At 35.4% G+C, this 21,558-nt stretch overlaps 3 protein-coding genes across 10 annotated transcripts; 2 read left to right on the plus strand and 1 right to left on the minus strand.

Annotated features, from left to right (window-relative positions):
• Positions 1-324: 324 nt before the first annotated feature.
• On the minus strand, positions 325-17,975 carry LOC105146003 (uncharacterized). Of its 8 annotated transcripts, none has more exons than XM_087410141.1 (5): positions 10,383-12,541; positions 6,258-6,660; positions 4,861-5,308; positions 4,484-4,778; positions 325-4,094 (listed from the first exon to the last, which is right to left on the minus strand). In XM_087410141.1, exons 2-4 carry the CDS (start codon positions 6,630-6,632, stop codon positions 4,501-4,503), a joined length of 1,101 nt encoding a protein of 366 aa, XP_087266267.1. In that variant the 5' UTR covers positions 6,633-6,660; positions 10,383-12,541; the 3' UTR covers positions 325-4,094; positions 4,484-4,500. The 8 variants fall into 8 exon arrangements, with proteins under 8 accessions (XP_087266267.1, XP_087266262.1, XP_087266258.1 ...); XM_087410136.1 differs by having other exon boundaries at positions 325-4,140; positions 10,383-11,445; XM_087410132.1 differs by adding an exon at positions 9,861-9,908 and having other exon boundaries at positions 325-4,778; positions 10,383-11,443.
• Positions 15,752-17,216, plus strand: RpII15 (RNA polymerase II subunit RpII15). The gene is made up of 3 exons (XM_011055984.2): positions 15,752-16,027; positions 16,170-16,243; positions 16,851-17,216. Exons 1-3 carry the CDS (start codon positions 15,899-15,901, stop codon positions 17,038-17,040), a joined length of 393 nt encoding a protein of 130 aa, XP_011054286.1. The 5' UTR covers positions 15,752-15,898; the 3' UTR covers positions 17,041-17,216.
• A 748-nt stretch (positions 17,976-18,723) lies between the features above and the next one.
• LOC105146005 (prenylcysteine oxidase 1) lies at positions 18,724-21,328 on the plus strand. Its single transcript, XM_011055985.2, has 7 exons — positions 18,724-19,016; positions 19,105-19,311; positions 19,692-19,836; positions 19,923-20,226; positions 20,324-20,447; positions 20,525-20,874; positions 20,952-21,328. Exons 1-7 carry the CDS (start codon positions 18,935-18,937, stop codon positions 21,216-21,218), a joined length of 1,479 nt encoding a protein of 492 aa, XP_011054287.1. The 5' UTR covers positions 18,724-18,934; the 3' UTR covers positions 21,219-21,328.
• Positions 21,329-21,558: the final 230 nt, after the last annotated feature.

The following is a 21,558-nucleotide window of genomic DNA, read 5'->3' on the forward strand; positions in this document are numbered from 1 at the left end:
TTCTCGTAGAAAGTATTACCTCGGAAAGCTTTACTGCGTACAGACCATAAAGTAATCATATTATATAAATCACTAAAAATAAAAACTTAAGCTAAAAACAAAATATAAAAATACATTATGTCACTATACTGGTTGCCAACTCAATGTAATCTTACATATACATACATATATATATATATATATATATATATATATATATATATATATATACATATAGAGTCCAAAAGTTAACAAAAATTAAACCACAAGAATCAAGCAACAAAATATCCATCACAATCGTATTGATTGTGCGAACAGATCTCTGTATGTCGTGTGTATTGCGTGTTTTTTTCTTTTTTTTTCTTGTTTTAATTGCATTGCCTATTTAATCCATTAGATATTCGGTAACTGTAAAAAAGACTTACAAATAAATGATCCGAGGTTCAATCGATTCTAGAGTTATGATTCTATCTACAAATAATAATACCATCGTAAAAACGGAGAGACCAAAGCGATACACAGTGTAATTAAATATAATATAAACTGCCTCAAAATGGCTACCTATTTACTGCTATCATAAGTGGCTATTATGATAATAGTCATTAAGTATCGTTCACACTTCTTTGATTGTGGTTTAGTTACATACTTTAAGACGTTATGATACATGTGAGTATGACACGGAGTTCCACTAAAAATATCTGTTAGATACGCTGAGCATTACTGACTTAAGCACTGTACTAAATTCACATAAAATTGTATTGTATTATTATTATTAGAAAACTAATTATTTTTCATTGGTTTGAAATACTGGTTTAATATATCCGTATAAAACCTTTGTCAACTGGAACTCTTAGAATAATGATTTACACGATACTGATTCCTTGTTGGAAAGAATGCTATATACGAGTAAGTCATTACAATTCAACTCTTATTGGACATTACAACAGGCAACAATTGCAAGTCATGTTTTTAGTTCGCATTAACATCACAATATCCAATATGCGACTTATTTTTCTTTCCTTTCTCTTTCCTTTCCTTTTCCGATATATCGCTATATTGTGAAATGTACAGATAATCGTTAAATACGTAATGATCGCATAAAGAAATGATAAATGAGAATAAATACAATTATGTAAGATCTGTGACATATGTTTCGATTAATGTTCAACTTTAGCTTCTTGAGAATGTGTTCATCAGTCGGATGGCAGCAGTCTTACTGCAATTAATAGAAGCTCTAACAAGCCTTCTAAGTTAGATTAGTTTTTTCCTTTACATGTATCTTGTATATTGTCTAATATAAATAAATTAATGATCCAGTATGAGGCCAGAGAAAGGCAGTTACATACTCTAAGTGATAGATAAACTTTACTTTATCTTCTATGTGTTATTGTTCATATCCACTTTTGTTTTGTATCTGGCACTCTTTCCTATTTTAGGCTGCTTCTCAGTTTAACTGTAATTTATTTTGCTGGATTATTGCGTTGCATGGAAAAATATGGCTTTATCCAAAATGCTATTTAACAAAGGCAATACATCGTACAATTACATTGTATGCGCGCCACAGTTGTTGTCACACAATTAAACTTCTTTGAAAAGGCAGAACCAGTGTCCGTAAAAACGAGAGGCTCCCCGATTTTTACAGACATCAGGTAATTCTTATCGTCAATTACAAATGCTGTTATTTGTACACTATGCATGTAAAAAGCATTACACTACATACGTCATGATCGTTCATCTCTTGTGATGTTCAACAAAGCTAAATGGTAAACTTCGAATAAATACCGGTTTTCCTCTTACTGTATAAGTTATCAAGGTATATATAGAATAAAGGCAGAAAGAAGAAACCTTCCTCGACAAAGTGCCTACAAAAATATTTATATAATAGATTGAGGATTGCTGTTTTCTAAGACTTTAATCTGGTTATATTAGCCACGTGTTACCAGTCTTAAACATAGTGACTAATCGATCATCATGGACAAGTCTTTTTGTCTTTCTACAACTGTATACATTTTTGATCTTTAAGCGTCACTCTCTGGTGCAGGGCATAAAGCGTGTAGTAATTAAGAATCTCTTTACCCCTCCGTGGGGCATATTTAAAAATACGGAAAGATAAATACTCGGTAAATACATGTGTACATGTGTACAGATGCCACAGATAACTTATCGAGAGCAAGCTGAGCTTCACTGAATCATATATAAATATGATGTAATAAAAAATAACTTATGCTACCAATCAATGCCTTCCCGTCAAAACATTTCGAGGTCATTAAAAAAATATCGGTTATATGACATAGTCAATCTTCTTTTTCACTTTTTCTGTTTTTTTTTTCACTTTTCTTCTTTTTTTTGAACTGTATTTTGTAAATCCGCCTTGTCACGAACGATATTGATGCAGGATTCAAAAACGTCTCACACTATCCATATAGGCTAGCTACATCGGTCACTAAGTAGAAGAACGGAACACGGCTGATAATTAACCATACGCGTAGCGTTCGTCCACAGCATGAAGGAATTCTTATCTTAGATATATGAACATTCTATACAACTTGTATTCTCGTCAATGAACGTCTCATTAAGTGCGCTTACATATAAATCCTGCGTATAAAAAAGTCTCAAAATAATAAGATTTTAAACATATTTGTTCAACGCTCGATCTAATATTTTGATCTTTAATGGGATTTCCCTTATAAGTATGACGCCATTACAACGCAAGCACTTATAAGTATGGAATTAATATTTCGATATTAATTCATGATGGATGACGGATGGAGTTCCCGTACAATGTATTTATTATACGAGAACAAACATTAAAGAGACAGTTTATTTCAAAGTCTTCAAAAAAGTATTTTCTTAAAAACTCTTGTTTTGTTCTAATTTTATCAAATTGATGCGTCAAATATCTAAAGAAAAAATTAATTTACCTTTTTTTTATTTAATATGTTTCAGTTATTTACATGATATTATATTGAAAATTTAAATCTATACAGATTTATACTGAAACTTCGTAATAATGCGCGGTTTGGTGTGATCGTTATAACGAAGTTGCTCTTACTTCACTCCAAAACAATAAAATTCAAGGTTTTAGTGATTACTGGCTACTTCCCATACTACTTATAGCACAAAAGGAATTTTTTGCGCTATTTCGAGACTACTATTTCGAGGTTCCAGTGTATTTTTATCTAAAAATAATTTTAGATAAAAATTAGAAACTTAGCTTTAAAGCATTGTCATTAAAAAAATTGTAGCTTTTTCTTTTTAAGAACAAAGCGTCAATATGTGTCATAGCTATTCAACATTTCTTTTGCTTGAGATAAAATAAAACAAGAATATGATTATATAAATTATAAATCGCAAGCTTCATTCTTTGTCTCTATTGTATTCAAGAAAAAAATCTCAAAAAACTTAAGAATAAACTGCCTCTTTAAAAACTACCACATATCGCGTGGCATTAGCACAAAATTCATGATTCACAATTCCTGATTCGCAATAAATTCGCAGAAATTCGTCATACGAAAAAATATGCTAAAAAAATGAAAAAATATAGAACAGCCTTCCAAACAGCCGAGTAAATCAAGGAAGATGTCGCAAATATAAAAAAATCGAGGACGTTAAGAGTATAAGAACGATTTCCTTTTCTAACATTCATATCTCAATTTTCCCGAGTGTCACAACTATTAAGTTGCCTTGAATTGTTTGCATCTTTAGTTCTACCACAACGAGAGGAATAATTTTCCAACTCTCAAAACTCGGAAATAACATATGAATGACAAGACCAAAAAGTAAATCTCTTCTTTGTCTCTATATCTATCCTTGATTTGTAGTTTATCGTTTGTAGTGTATAAGCAAACATTCGTAATAATTCTTATATTTTCGATTTCGTTGAAAAATCGCTCTACTAGCAAACATCTATTTCCGTACATATTACTTGCAAATGTCATACGAATGGTGAACCACGAATTATGTATTGCGATGTTCTGCCGCTAGCTTTATGCAGACTTATATTATAATAAAATATATAATAATATACGATTATACTCCAGTGTACTTCAGTATCCATGGTACAATAATATGCATCTTTTGTACTTAAAAAAAACTGGGTTTTTCAGGCAGTCTTCCTAAGGACATTGAATCCAACATAAATATGATGTAAGACACGATCGCCTGCAAGTTTCTTAACTTAATGCTGTGTCCGAACTTTTACATATGGTATCTTTTTTTATATACATGGAGAGGAGCTGTTCGAGACACAAAACTATACCTCCAAAATGCACACTAGGTCGGTAATGGCATAAATGCAAAAATATGTTATATGCTGTAAACATAGTAGTCTTGTAAACCAGCACGCAAACGTGCTGCTACGAATGAATAAGGCAATGTGAAAGGAAAATAAAATATAAACTCAGTATAAAGGAGCTAAAAGTATAAAAACTGACGGTCTGGAACAGCTCTATGATGCGGCGATAAAATGTTTGTCAATTCAAAACTGAATTCTAAAAAAACTCACTACTTCTTTGTACAGCACTACGGTAGGCTGGAATTTAGGCTCTCTGGCAAACGGTAATTCATCATATGATACGGTGGACTTGCCGGACTACTCGGTTGGCTATTCATACCAAGATTGCTGGAGCCGCGGCCGCGTTTTCGCCTCTGCAGAATGCCCTTTCTGACCATGTAAAAGCGAATTGTGCTGATCGGTATCTTGTACTTTTCCGAAGCTACTTGAAACGTCATGCCGCGTGCCACCATGTCCGAAGCTTGCTTGAGTTCCTCTTCCGAACGCCTTTGTCGTCTTTGATAACCTTGAAAGGTACCAAAATGTTTAGCTCTCGTAAATATACAAATAAAATGTAAAATACAAGATTAGATCACCTTTAAGCTCACCTTCAATCGCAGGGAATGGGCTGCTAGGATTGCAATTATTACTGGATACCATACTAATGGAATACGGTTTAGCATCCTGCTGTTGTACAAACTGCTCATCCGGTTCCATTTTTACCATTCCTGTAGTTTCGGTAAGAGTCGCTTCGCAAGCGCTAAGAGCTTTTTCTAAATGTTGTAGCGCTTCGCTATGTTCCATGTTTACGAAGTTGGAGGAGTTAGGATTTTGTGAAACAGGAGGTGTGATAGAGGACGAGTTGTTTCCTGTGCTAGCCATTGCCGTACATGAGATAAAGTCAGAGGTACTTTCATCGTTAGATGAAGTCTCCACCTTGAAGTTGCTGTCACCCGGAGTAGGAGTCGATGGAGTGACAGGTGCATTAGAATCACATGATTGTGTATTGCTCTCATTCATCGTGTTATCACATCCCTGAGTGGATAAGCCACGAACCTATCGAAGAATATATAATATATTGCCTAATATGTTTTTGCATACAAGTCAATATTAACATAATATTATATTATTATTACTATAAAGTAGTAATATAATATAATATCCATAAAATACATAAAGAAACATTAATATTTTATTATAAGATTCTTTGTGCGTTTTAAATTAAAATCTTATATGTTTTATAATCTTTACTAGAGTTGTAATCAAATATACACTGCCAGTATAAAAAATCTATATATAATTCACATTATACATACAATAGATTTTTAATACTGACAATGTATCGAAGCACAATCTAAGAATATTCATAATCGATTCTTATCAAACCTTAAATATAATCTTAAGATGTCATAAGCCAATTTCTCAAAGCTATAGCATCTTAAGGTATTGATTAAGATAATCTTAAAATAAAAATCGGCTATGAATGAGCTAACATAAAACTACTGCTAAAAGAATTAAAGAAAAATTGGCTGAAACAAAAGAAGTTATAGAAATATTAGTTGCATTTTGGTTTTGCAAATAGAAGACATCCGTATTCTATTCTATATTCATCGAATTCAGTAAACAATGATAGAAATGATGGAATGATTACAAATGCCATTGATTTGCAAAACCAAATGCAATTATTGAAGCGTAACACTAAAGCATTTCATTGGACCATATTATCACCGAGGTTAACCTGTGCAACACATAGAATGGCAGAATTAGAGAGGAGACGGCATTTTTAACAAGAATTTCTAAAAAAATTGAATTATGCAAATAAGGATGGCATAAGTCCTAATTTCCTGTAATTGGATACAAAATACTGTCAAATAAATGCAGAGTGTGTTCTAAAATTCAACTCAGTCCGATTATCTTTTATCCTTGCTGAACATTCAGTGAGTAACAAGGATAAAATGATACTCGGAGTTTTGTAATGCATCCCAAAAAAGTCAAAAAACAGTACCTGCAAAACTTCCGCTGCTTGCATTAAAGTAGCGAGTTGTTGTTGCTCCACATACACCTCCCCACGATACATAAATTCAACCAGGGCTTGAAGCTCCCACATTTTCATGTCTCTCAAAAAGATGACAGGATGGGTACATGGGATTTCCAATAGAAGACGCTCCAAGTAATCGCTGCAGGCGGACAATACAACCTTGTGACACTTTATTGAACCTCCGTCACAAGCTAGAGTCACATCGACAAATTGCTCCGAGCTGAGTAACTTTGGAAACGCACTGTGCATGTTCGACTGATGGGAATTCCAAGAGACACAGAACTGCTGACGATCTCCTCCAGGATAAGTGCCCGGATTGGGCAGATTACTTCCGGATTCCATGATAGTAGCTTAATGCAAAACAAGTTGCCTGTAAAAAAAAAACAAGAATCATTCCACTGGATAACTATCGCAAAAGGATTGTGTTTTGTTTCAAACACATGAGATTCGCGTTACTTAAAATCTCCAAACTCTTGCACTTAAAATGAGACAATATATATTCGGACGTTAAAAAAAAACGAAGATGTTGAACGCAAAAAATGCGAGAAATGCAAACAGACTTACGGTACCGGTTATTATAGAAATCACTTTAGAGAATATATGTCATAAATACGATTTTGTGATAAGAAAAAAACTATTAAAAATGTGCTCTTAAAAAAAAAACAAAAAAATATCCTTCAGACGTCTCTTAATTTTTTATCCGTCGCTTGAGGTACTTAATAATTGAACAAAGCGGCGCATTCACACAAGGAACGCTAATGGGAACCCGCAAAATAAAAGTATAAAAAAAAAAAACGTTCGACAAAGGCAGCAACAGCGCTAACTTGAAAACGGATTCGGAGAAGGAACGCATCCGACGCCGCGCGAAGGGCCTCCTTCGGCCGCGAGTTATTCTTGGACGCCGTAATTAAACGAAACAAATGACGAATCTGACGTTCCGGCGCGGCGGCGTTTTCACGGACTTTCGTGAAATGCCGGGCGAACGAAATTCCTCTTTCAGCTGTCGAGAGAAACGCGCGACGCGACGCGTCGTCCTCGACGACAGCGGCGTCGAAAAGAGCGGCGTGCGCGAAACGCGGGAACGTCAATCCGGAACAAAGACAAAGACGAGCCTCGGCCGTCGGCCGTCGACCGTCGGCGGGGCCAGTCCCGACCGCCGAGTACCGACTCGATTACCTCGTATGGGGGATCGTCTTCAGCCGGAACGACACGCGTGCCGCTCGTTTTTCCTAGATTGCCGCGATCGCGCGAACAAAAGAGATCAACGGCGGGATCTCAAGGGGCTAGGTTAACGAGAAACACGATGGTAGAGTTAAAAAAAATTACAATATGGCTGTCTGGCATAGGTCTGGAGCGGAACAACAATATCCGTGCATACATACACACGCGCACGTAACCGAGAATGAAATATATAGGCGCGATATACACACACACACACACCCGCGCACATATACGTATATGTAAAACCGTACACACGCATATATCGGATACACATATATATGTTAACTCACATCACGTATATGTATATATATTACACACGAATATAAAGGCCGAACTCGCGCCACAGTCCTCCCTAACGACACGATGCTATTACACGACGTTCGTTTGCGTTGCTTGAAATCCAAAAATGTTTATTAAAGTTTGAACGACGAAGAGAAGAAAAGCGAAGATTCTCAAATAATGTTAAAAGCAATAAACTTATTTTTTTTTATAAAAGGATTAAAATTGTATTTCTTAAAATAAGGGGAAATTTACAAAAGCCAATGAATTTATTAGAATATTTTAAGATTTCAACACCTTTTACAGTATTCATCTTGTTTTAAGATACACAATCAACCCCTAGGAATCGCGTTAGAAAGCATTCCTAAATGCTCAGACTCTCAAAAACTACAATAAAAAAAAATACATGAAAATGCGTTACATTCTTTTGAATAAAATCTCATTCCAAAAAGAGTGAAAATTTTGCCAGTCATGAGAAAGAGTGGCAGAATTTTCAATCTTCTTAAAAGTTATATTTCACCCTTAATTAAATAAAACTTATATCCTTTTCTATCAATGTAATTTAATTTTAATTTCAATTCAATAATTCATCTTTTCCTAGTTGTAAAAATTAGAAAAAGATGAAAAGTAAATTGAACCAAGATTAAAATTAAACTGTATTTGCCTCAAAGAATTTAGAGAACAGGTTTCCTTTCTGACAGTGGAATCTCACACTGAAGATTGAATTAGCTTGAAAAAGAGTGGCTTCTTTAAAAATGAGATTTCCTTCTTTGAAATGAGATTCATTGTAAAAAGTTTCAAAGAATAGTATCTTCGTATTATATTTTTTGAGAATAAGGCTGCCAGAGACAATTCGAACGCGATCGACACCGGTCGGCGAATCGATCGGCAGACGGCAAATCGGGCGAGGACGGGTGCCGCCGGTTGAAAAATCGTCCGTGGACGCGATGCGGTGTGCGCGCGTGTGACAAGCTCACCGTATATAGATATAAGCGATACACACAGCCGGATGCACGCGCTTTCGTGGAGGCGGACAAGCGAGAGCGAGCAAGCAGGCAGACGGACAGACAGACGGGTGGCGTGCACTCACTCACTCGCTCGCTCGCTCACTCACTCACGCACTCACTCACTCACTCACTCACTCACTCACTCACTCAATCTCGCACTCACTCACTCACTCACTCACTCATGCACTCACTCACTCACTCACTCAATCTCGCACTCACTCACTCACTCACTCACTCACACTCACTCACTCACTCACTCACACTCACTCACTCACTCACTCACTCACTCACTCACTCACTCACTCACTCACTCACTCACTCACTCACTCACTCACTCACTCACTCACTCACTCACTCACTCACTCACTCACGCACTCACGCACTCACTCACTCACTCAATCTCGCACTCACTCACTCACTTACTCGCTCACTCACTCACTCAAGCAAGCACTTCACTACTGAACACTCACTCGTTCAGCAAGTAGACAGAATGAAAAAGAAAAAGCAACGCGTCTCTTTGGGTATCGCCGCCTGCGGCGAGGATAATGCCAATGACACTAGTTACCGTACAATCGTCACGTGTCAATCGTCGAGTTCGTCGAAGAAACAAACGGACAAATCTACGAAGTGGAAATGTCGTCGCTTTTTCGTCGGGCAGTCAGTATTCGCGACGACGGGAGTCAAGTCAGCCGGGTCGCGTTTTACCCGAGCCGCGAGCGGAACGCGTCCCCACGGCACGGCATGGGATAAAAACGGGATCTCTGCGGGAGAAGTGACACCCCCATGCCCAACCTCCCCACAGGAATGCTCCTATAGGAGTATATGGAGACTCCTACAAATTTCATTCGTACATACACTCGCGATTCGTGCGTTCGTTCGCCTTTCTCGTTCTTTTCACGCTTCCTCCCACGGGAACGCCGCGAGCGTCGTGGAGCGTCGTGCCTTCGTCTCGTTGGGGAAAAGCGACTGAAAGCGACGCAGAAGCCACGCGCCGCACCGCGCCTCGACTTCGTTCTCGCGTTAACTTCGCCCGCCTTAACGATTTAAACGAAACCGCACTCACGGGTGAAGGTCCCCCAGGTAGCCGCCACCTCCTTTCAGAAATATTTTGCTGTTCGAAAAAGAACAAGAATTTCTTAAAAATTCATTCGCCGTCAAGATTTATACTAGAGGGGATTCTCGACAGGAAGGAGATTGGAGGGAGAAGAGGGGAAGGGAGGCGAGAAGAAACGAGAGGGGATTCGACGGTATAAAACTGGCGGAGAAGAGGGGAGGGGATATGCCGCGTTAGTCGCTCTCTTTCTCTCTCTCCCTCTCTTTCTCTCTCATTCTGTTCCTCCCTCTCTTTTTAAACGTGCGTATACATATAGTAGTGCACACTAGCGCGACTGACTGTGTGCCTGAGAACCCGCCGTTGTACACTATAAGACTAGAAACTAGAGATTCCGGGAAAGAGCGAGAGAATTCAGGTATCCCGAGAAAGAAAGAGAGATCTTCCACGCTAAGAGAACGGGCGAATAGAGCAGAATAGAGCGACTTGGAGACTCGACCGGCGAACTGTCGCGCTCCGTTGATCGATACTTACTCAGTCTAACTGAGCTTGCTTGAACCGTCGTTGAACTGTCACGTTACCAATGCTTCAATGCCGACAGCCGAATTCCCGAGCTGCGCACTCTATCCGCAAAAAATGTCGCTAGAATTGAGCTAGCGTGTCGCGATGGGCCTCTAGCGCGCATCCGTCACCGCGCAGCGAAACTTGCGCCGATCTTTGGCCTATGATTGAACCCGCAATAATTTCCTTCTTTAAGACGGGCCACTTGCTGGACTTTTTCCGCCGACGGCGACGGCGGGCGACGACCGATCGTTGCCTACGAAAGCGACGAGATAATCGCGCCCAGTGAACTACACTCTTTCGTTCGTAACGCAATCTCCCGCCGCCACTGTCGTTTTACGCGCGAGACTCCCGGCGCGAGACCAGCGGAACTTTGTCGCGATTTCATGGAAGCCGCCTGAACGATATATTCATATGTATCGCGCATAATATCAAGTCTGTTCTCTTTGGGCCGGTTTCATCAATGCCGATCAAGCTTAATCGTGATTAATTGTCAATCGACCGTAATTGGTCGATTCTACTAAACAGTAAACGCGATTGGTCAGACAATGGCTGATTAAGCTAACCGGCGTTGGTGAAACTGATCTTTTCATACCCATTTTCACCAATATAATTTAATTTTAATCTCGATTCAACTTATTCTTCGTCTTTTTCTAATCTTTAGAACTAGAAAAAGACGAAGAATAATTTGAACCGAGATTAAAGTTAATTTACATTGGTGGAAACGAACATCAGTGACTTTGAATTTCTGAGCTCTGGGCTGGCTTGAAGCAACTTCAAGGGTTCGAAAAGACGCTAAATGCTATTTGCATTCATTCTGACCGGTATTCATAGTCGGTTCTTATATTCGAAACCTTAAATACAATTGCAGCCTTCCAGCAGAGGCACAAATCGACATAAGAGTCATTTCGTCTATTTCTTACTGATTATCGAACAAGGACTTATACCAATTTATGTCTCTTGCTGGAAAGCTCCCAATATTGAGATATAAGTTAATTATAAGCAGATATTCGTAGGCCGGTATTTATGAGGGAGCTCTAATATCTAACGATGCACGGGCATGTTAGAGCGCTAACATGCCCGTATTCAGAACGCGTTTCTATCTCTAAATTCTATAGTATGCGTAACGTATATTATAGCATGTTAGCGCGTTCTGAATACGGGCCAAAAGCACGTTTTATCGAGAAAAACGTGTTTAGAGTATTGATTTTCTAACTTTTATCATGATGAAAATGTGAGCCATCTCACATCGCATGATTCCCTAATTTTCATCATAGTGCAATTGCGAGCAATCTCAGAGTTCGTTCGGCAAGAAATTTCTTGTCTGAAATCTCTTGAGAGAAAGAGGAACTGCCGACTGAATTGAGTTTTAAGGTTAAATATATAATTTTGCATAGTCCAAAGACGAAAATAAAATCAAATGGCAATATACATGGTAGCAATTTTGCTACTGGATGAAAAGGATGAAGAGGCCTTTGAACCACATATGAGAAGGAAGATTACACGAGGAATGCTTAGAGATATTTATTTTCAACAGCATTGACTTTGTAAATAATGGCAGAAAATCGTTTAGGTCCAGTTCCATAACTCACGGTTTATTTTAACCACTTTTAATCGAAGTTCGATTTATTCGTCATCCGTTTTAGAATTAGATAAAAATTAGAAATAAATTGAACTTTATGATCGTGATCCGATTTATGCTGACAACGCTCATGAATATCGTTTGTCTTCATTTAATATTTAACAATAAAGATAAAATGATTTTTAAGCGTTGTGAGCGTGAATCGGATCGAGGACTATATTTCACTTCACATTTTCACGTTTTTTCCCACACCGGCAAATTAGTGATTTCGTATTTTCATTTCGTCATTACAGAATTATGTAGACAAACTCACGTGAGATGAAAGTGCGAAAAGTGAGCGAGTGATTTCACTCGAATTACAGAATCGACCCCCTGAATACGGAGCAAAGAGTGCGTTCCAATATACACTATCAGTACTGAAAACCTATAGCACATGTACAAGCCTGTTTTTTTTAAGTGGACTTCAGCTTATCTTTCTTCCTCTTCTTTCTTCCTGAAGAGAAAAAGAAGAAAGATGAACTGGTGTAAAAGTTCAGCCAAAAAAGAATAGGCCTATTCTGTCTTCGTCATTTATTAAATGTAAAACAAGGATAGAATGACACAATAACATTAATAGCGTCTTCCCGAACGTACCTATTATTGCTTCTTATATTTTATGATTGTTTTAAATATACGGTCTTAAGTCCAATTTCACAACTCATGTTTAACTCAACCGAGGAACTCATTCTTCATCTTTTTCTAATGCTAGAATTGGAAAGAGATGAGAAATAAGTTGAACCTCGGTTAAGCGTTCAATCTACCAAATATCAGTTACACCGGAATTATTGAATGTAATTATTATATACCGACTTCTAGCCATATTTTAATCTAAAAAATGATAACAATAGAATGACACAAACAGCACTAATAGTATCTTCTTAAGTTATTTTTTCTATCTCCACTGTTCCTTTTTTCCAATCGTCGTTTTAGGCGAGAGAATGCGCAATATTAAATCTATTCTTTTTCGAAGAATTCAGAACTAGCGCTTACTGAACCAACAGTAAGTTAGAATGAAACAAACTATACCTGTCTCACTTTAACTTATTGTACCAGTATACTTCAGTTCTCAGAATCTGGGGTGGAAAAAGAACAGGGCCCGTATTCAAAACGCATTTACAACGATCTTAGCGCGCTAACATGCTATAATTTACGTTACGCATACTATAGAATTTTAGAGATAAAAGCACGCTGCTGAATACAGGCCCAAATCTTTTACCCTCCTACAGAAGCAGTGGCGGATTTACACATTTTTGCATCCTTGGCGCCCCTTTAAAATATTTGGCGTCTCTTTCAAATGAATGAACAATAAAACTAAAGTTGATTATTGTGAAAAATATCACTTTTTCGCTAAAAGCGAAAGTGTCAAAATTTTATTTTTATGCTCCAAAGCATTACTTATTACAAAATCGCATTGATGAAAATGCATTACACTCTAAACAGAATAAATTATTATGATATTAAAATGATGTCAAAATACATTCAAATGATACATGATCATTAAAACTCATTTTTCAATTACTTTCGATTTCTTTTAATGTCATTTTAATGTCATCTTGACTTGTTCTATTTGGGATCTGCACAAATATAAAATTAATTTTAATCTCGATTCCTAGAAGGATGGCATCTAGGAGATAGTGCTTCTGTGCTTCTAGAAGTAGAGTGGATATGAAGGAAGTGACGCCAATGCATGTGCCTAATGCTGATTAGTTCTGTCATTAAGTGTCCTTACGGTTAATCAGAAAGAAGATAATGTTAAAGAAAGAAGAGATTAAGACGAGGAATTGCATCATAGATATAGGACATAAAATGGCGACTTCCGGCTAATTGGCGTTACTCTCTTTATACCCACTCTTATTTAGAAGGATGGCGCTTCTATAGGCTCGGACCTCACAGGCCTCTGTCTAAATTCACTACTGTGCGGGAGAGAAGATAAAAAAAAATGTATATATATGTATTTATTGTATATATAGATGTCGAAAGATAAAAAAACCCGAAAAGATAAATGTTAAATGTAACGATAACTATGTAAAAGTTTAGGAAATATTTAAAGAATTCAGGAAGATCCATTTGTCTTATAAGACAAGAATCCCGAGAGAAATCTGCGAAATGTAGTATAATATAGATTTCTCCGTCCGGGCAGAAATTTCTATTGCACAACAAAAATTTTAGATCTTTTGTTACGAAAATTGATTTTGTTGCAAAGCACAAGACAAGGTTTTATAAAATAATTTATAATATATTAGGTGTTGGAATTAATTCGTAGCGTTTTACAAGTGATGGGAAGTACTTTCATTAATGTATTTTTTAATGCTCATGTGAAATAAATAACATTCTTTCATTAAAAAACGCTACGAATTAATTCCAACACCTAATAATTAAAATATCTCATTTTTTCTAATTGACTGTTGAGAATTTTACATCCGTTTTATGTAACTGGACATGTTACATCTTCTATACTCGAAAATAAAATAGATGTATGATTAAGCTCGTATCGAACTACGTAATAAAGATGGAAGATTGCGAAATTAATTAGAAAATTCGAATTCAATTAGAAATTTAATTTTAATTGGTTTCGATTCTGATTAATTAAATTTTAATCTACAACTTGCAATCCTAAATCTCCTGCAGGTCATAGTCTGAAATCGTTATTTTGAAGATTAAAATTTTGTTGAAATTTGACCAACAGAATGTATAAAAAAGAAAATATTTCTTTACCCTAATAATTATAGTCAAATTCCATGCACGCTTAATAGATACACAGTAATCTGATACGAACTTGGATAGGCTGTAAAATTGGGAGAAAAAAGAAACGAATGACAAAAAGATAAAAATAAACCTTTTCTTATCTTGATCCAGTTTCTATTTATCTCTAATAGCATTTTATCGATCTGAGCAGATTTGCTAGCTTAGACTTGTGTTCGATTAATGATAATTAACGTTGCATCATGCTCTACTATTAAAGCCATTGTAACGTTATGTTAATTATAATATATTATAATTAACATAATATAATTAATTATATTATAATTAACCTTGGGCTGAAAACGCTATAAAATGTATTTTTCGCTAGATCTACAGTGTGGTTATGTTCAGCAGAGAAAGTTTTGCAATTATTGTAAGATTCTTTAATACGATTAGTTATATACATTTAAATCCAACAAGAAATTAAGAGCAAAAATCAATCATATTAAAGAATCTTATTACAGTTGCTTTTTTACATCAATTGTTAGAGGAAGAATGCGTTAGTTAAATTATTATGCATATTCGAATCTGATTGGTCAAGCACACCAGATAAATATACCAACAGCCACTATTGAGTAAGCTCGTTTTGTTCAGTTAAAATTTATAGTAATAAACTTTATCTAATCAAGGAAAATGTAAAATTTGTTAAATTGTGCCAATAATATATTGTGGATTATTAAATAAAAAAAAATTTCTTCATTTCTTTTCTTTATTAACTGATCAAAACTAAAAAAATTCAAAATTATAAATCAATTCAATTCCACGAGTCTCCTGTATAACAATTCTTCGACCTGTTGACAAATTCCAATCTGGCGGAGTTTGAAATTTCGATTTTGAAGTCATAATTCCATCACGATGTATATCTGTAGATAAAACAGGTTTCCGCGTAAATAAATGGCTTTTGATTTCTCCAGTGTGCCGATAGATGGCGCACTAACCGATCCCGCCACCTCGCACGGCCTACGGCGCTATTCGGCATTCATCCTTCATTGTTGTTGTTATTGTTCTTATTGCCATTTTTGCATCGATTGATTGCGTTCGAATTGCCGGTAATCTCAACAGATGTTTTAGGATATTCCAATTAAACGGATACTCCAATTAAAATAAATCAATTTGGCGCGTAGTTATGTCAAAGATAACAGGTTACGACACGCACGATGACGGTCCAGGATTTGTGGGCATCAGATTTTGTCAAGAGTGCAATAATATGTTGTATCCGAAGGAGGATAAAGAGAACAAAGTACTCATGTACGCAGTAAGTATACATGATCGTTCCTGACGACAGAATCTCTTTAATATATAAGGAAAGAAGAAAAAAGGAATGAAGTGCTTTGAATTGCACGATGGTGCGAATCATGTGAGGAAGAATTGTAACGTCAAGATATTGCCTGTTTCAGTGCAGAAATTGCGATTTTAAGCAACTGGCGGACAGCAATTGCATCTACGTGAACAAGATCATGCACGAGATAGAGTGAGTTAAAATTAAGTAGCTTGAAGTTAATTAACATCTATGTAAACATTGTTAAATGTTAAACCAATTTCCACTAAAGTTTTTGTAAACACATACAAACTAACAGAAACATTACATTAATATTACTATTTCCCACTCAACATTGCAAATATAACAGTTATTAACAATAAATAACAGTTATAATTGTTATATTATTGAGTAGAAAATTGTAACATGTAATGTTACTGCTATTTGATTTTTACTAGAGCTTTGTTCTTTTTCAAAAGAAAATTTTGAACTTGATGTACACTAATGCAATAAGTTGGAGTGAAACTATATTTGTTTTACTCCAACTTACTACTAGTTGCTACTAGTTTAGAACCTTGAGTTCAGATACTAGTTCAGACTTCCTTGAAAAATAATAGCTCTTAGAATATAACATGTAAGAGAAAGAGGAACATATCATTTTGTGCACTTGTATCTTTGTTATACAAAATGATATTCCTTTGTGTAGAGATAAGCTCATTGCAAAGCTCAAGAGAATTTGTGAATTTAATCCAGGACCTCTGCTGTATATGCTCAAATTAAGTTTGAATCTTGCGCTCACTGCTTATACTTTTTTTTTCAGCGAACTAACTCACATCGTCGCCGATGTGATATCAGATCCTACACTGCCGAGAACAGAGGAACATCCATGCCCAAAGTGCAATCACAGAGAAGCAGTATTTTTCCAGGCGCAAACTAGACGGGCTGAGGAGGAAATGAGATTATATTATGTATGTACGAATCAACATTGTTCCCACAGATGGACGGAGTAAAACTTGTATGGCTACGAACGTCCGTGTATCTTTATCCTTCTACTTGCTATTTGTAACTCATAGTTCTTGTAATTTTGTAAATTGTACAAGTTGTATATCTGTGATTGGAGGAGATGCATTGTAATTAGTATAACATGAATAAAAATTGTACGTAATAAAAGTAAGAAAAGAAAGAACGTTCGTGCACAAGGGGTTGATGAATTACCGTAAGGCTCAACGCTCGGCTCGCAATCTCTATTCTCTTGTTGAGCATTTATCTCTCCGGTCGCTGAAGCATGTGGTTGGTTTTACGGACCGGGGAGTCGTCTTTTACGAGTCGTGTTTCCTAACCTCAGCGTTTTACGGGGCTACGTCGTGCAATCGCGACACATCTCTCCAGGGCGCGATCTTATCATGGTTTTTCGCAAATTTTTCGTGGCATCGCGCGACCGGAGGCTTTCGTCGAAGGATCGGAGTATCTTCGTCGAATTTATCCTGCCGATCGTTCCGTCATCGTAAAAAGAGGGTGGATGAATGCGTTGCGAATTCGCGATGTAGCCACGACCTGTAGATACCCTGGGTATCTACTCCCACACTCCCAGCTGCTTATCAGGGCCATGCACAGCCATACTGAATTTACTCGCTGTATGCAGTACCGCAAGTAGCTCTCTTAGGTCCCTGCGTCACGTGATCATTTATAAATGGGTTCTTTCACTGTGATATCCCATTATTTGATATAGGCTGTGTTTCAAAATTCACTGTCAATGTTAAGAATCTATGGCACCACACGTAGCACAAACTATAGAATTTCAGCGCTAGTAATAAATTTGAAATACAGTCTGTATTAAGTTATTAAGAGACGTGTTTAAATTCCAATCTGAATGCTGTCCGGGTGTCATGTCATTCTTATTTAACACTCGGTAAATAACAAGGATGGAATGATATCTGAGTAGTACTAGTGGGAATCTAAAGCCAAGGATGGTCACTAAGTTAACTAGTGCCATTAAGGGTACATTTCATTTGTTTGGCAACGCTCATTGAATCTCTGATTAATATTTTTATTTTCTACTTTCATTTGTAATGATTTATTTTAAAATAAATTTATTTTAAAACAGAATACAGTAAAAGAAATAATTTTTGTTAAATAGAATAAATTATTTTGCACTAGAAGAAAAAATGCATAGTTATATATAGACTGCAGATATTTATGTAAAATACTTAATTGAATATTTTGCATAAAATGCATATTTTTCACAAATTGCATATTTACAGTCGACAATCTCAAATTTTTTACTTTACTTTTTAATAACTCTTTAACGAATAATGATCGACTGCTAAAACTGTCCGATAATTATAATATTCAATTAAGTATATATATTTTGCATAAATATCCATAGTCTAGTTATATGTAAAGAATATAAAAGGTAATTTGTTTTAATTTTAATAAACAAATATTTAATCTTAACAGAAAATATGCAATTCTATCAAGAAATATTTCAAATAAAAATTGTAGTATAGAAGGAAACATCATCATTGTACATTCCTCTCTATACTATACAACTTTTATTTGGAATATTTTTTTTTTTTAAATTACATATTTTCAAAATATTTGCCTGTTAAGATTAAACTAAATCAAGCCTTATAATAAAGGGATAGCCAACCTTTTTGTCAGGAGTCTCAGATAAAAGTTGGCTATCCCTGATCCGTGTATATATATAGCTACATTCAGATAGTGCATTACACTTTACAGTGTAACATTATCAGTGCAATTATAAGTTCAAAGAGAAATGTAGATATTGATAAAAATTATCGATAGCTACAAGTTGTTTGCGTAAATAAGTAACAGAAGCGGTGGATAAATATGTGAATTCATATCTAATTAAGTTAAGGTCTACTCAAGTGACACGAACAAATCATGAAGCTGCATATAGCGTTACTTGTAATAACAATACTCCAACAGGGAATATCCCTTGAACAACATGTTATACCACGTGTCGGTAAGAGTTAATTTTTTATATCAATGCGTTGCTTAATAATTTACAAAAGATTTTTATTCGTTTTTATGTTCGACTTTTCCTCTTTTAGCCATTATAGGGGGTGGTATCGGCGGAGCGTCCGCCTCACATTTTCTCACTGAATTGTTAAAGGAATCTGTGAAAATCGACTTGTATGAAGCGAAGATTATCGGCGGACGATTGGCAACCGTCAAGATTGATAAAGATGAAGTTGAAGCTGGTGGTTCAATTATACATTCTAAGAACATGTATATGCAGAGATTTGTTAAACTCTTGGGTAAGTATAGACAGCAACTTTCTGTTTCCTTAGCTCAAATATATTAGTTGCATATGTCCATTTCTATTAATGTAAATTAACTTTAATCTCAATTTAATTTATTTTTTATCTTTTTCTAATTCTTGGCACTGTATATTTATTTCTATGAATGTAGGATAATTTTAATCTTGGTGTAACTTACTTTTTATCTTCTTTTAGTCCCCTAAGAAATAGAAAAAGATAAAAAATAAATGAAACTGAGATTAAAATTAATCTATAGACTGTAGACTACAGTAGCAGAAAAAGATTCTAAAAATAAAAAGTAAATTAAATTGAATTACAGTTAATCTATGTTAGTAGAAACGAATAAGAATTATTGATCAGCTTTTATGATTTTTTAGGTTTGGAAAAGAGTTCTTCATCCAGTGATGAAACATTTGGCATATGGAACGGAGATGAGTTTATATTCATAGCGAGCGATTGGTCCATAGTATCATTAATGAAATTATTTCATAGATACGGCTTTCAGTTGTATACTCTCAAGAGGTAGAGAGAGTATTTAAACATTATGTAATATAAAATATAAGAAAAGAGAAAAAAATAACACTATATTATATATTTTCTTTGAGCAGTCTTATAAGCAACATGATAGAAGATTTTGTGAAGATATATGATCTGCAGGATGCAGGGCAATCCTTTGCCAATGTTACTGCACTGCTATCAGCTATGAATAAGGATTTTCCGAAATTATTAAAGATGTCTACGAAAGAATATCTTTTGCATAAGGGTTGCACAGAGAAAATGATTAATGAATTAGTGCAAGTCGCTATCGTAGTGAATTACGGTCAGGAAGTCGATATCCAAAGTTTCGTTGGTACCATAGCTGTGGCTGGGATGGGCAGTGATTTGTGGTCTATTAAAGGTGGAAATAAAGGGGTAATATATTATATAATAAAGGGGTATATATTATTAACTTATTGTCTGTCCTAAATTATTCGTAAAAAAATGTATAAAATACATGTTGAAATCTTAGGTACCGGAGCATCTCATTTACAGAAATAAAAAAGTAACTGTAGTACCAAGCTGTGTTACAAAGATTCGCAATTTAGCAAACGATCATGATGTAAGTCAATACGAAGTGACCTATATAAATAAAGGTGCGATAAATAAAATCTGTTCGAGAAAGAGAAAAATGTTTAAAGTATGAAATATAGCATGCAATTATGCATTTCAGATAGTACTGATCCAATGACGTCTAACTATGACATCGTAATTATCGCCGCACCACTTACTAGCGATCAAGAATTTCAAATAAAATTTATCGGGTTTCCGGGTAACTTGGTGATTCCAGGAAAATATCAGACAACGTATGCGACATTCATCAAAGCGAATCTCAAACCAAACTACTTTAACTTGCAAGAGCCTTTGGATGGGATTCTAAGTTGCAACCCTAACAAAACAACGATCAGTTCGGTCGGAAAAGTGAATCCTGTTGATGATTCATTTAGGAAAGATCCACAAATTTGGAAGGTCTTCAGCAGAAAACCTCTAGAGACAAGTCTTGTACACGATATGTTTTCTAAAGTATGAAATTTGCTGTAATCGTTTTATATAAGCAAAAGCAAAACTGATATACATATTTAATTTTTGTTTATGTTAAGATCATCGAGAAAAAGGAAATTGCTTGGAAAGCATATCCCTGTTACTCGACAAAGATGAACTTTGATAATTTCAAACTACATGATGCACTTTATTATGTTAATGCATTTGAATGGGCCGGAAGTGCGATGGAAATGAGTGCAATAGCTGGAAGAAATGTCGCTATTTTGGCATACAATGATTTTCTTCAGAAATTCCCTAATTCTACACTGAATAAAGAAATTTCTAAACATACATCTAAAAAATTAGATTATTCTGAGGAATTATAATATCTTTACTGTTAACAGATTTTATATGGACATGAGAGTATTTTTATAGCACATAAGTGCAATGTTGTGTATAAAAGAAGTTACGAAATAAATCAAAGATAACGTTCGAAGCTTACTGAGTCAATTATAATTTGATAAGTGATTGCGTAAAAAAATTATAAATATTTGCGTTATCATTATCTATACAAACTTATTTATTAACATGTTTGCCCAGTAAACTATTTTTGTATATTTATCGTATAATCCGTGATAGAATCCGTAGTTTTTCATTGCTATAAATATATATAATTATATATATATATATATATATTTAAAATAATTTATAAAATCACTACGCTTA

The sequence above is a fragment of the Acromyrmex echinatior genome, chromosome 1 (assembly GCF_024713525.1).
Source record: "Acromyrmex echinatior isolate Ae372 chromosome 1, ASM2471352v2, whole genome shotgun sequence".
Classification (NCBI taxonomy): Eukaryota; Metazoa; Arthropoda; class Insecta; order Hymenoptera; family Formicidae; genus Acromyrmex; species Acromyrmex echinatior.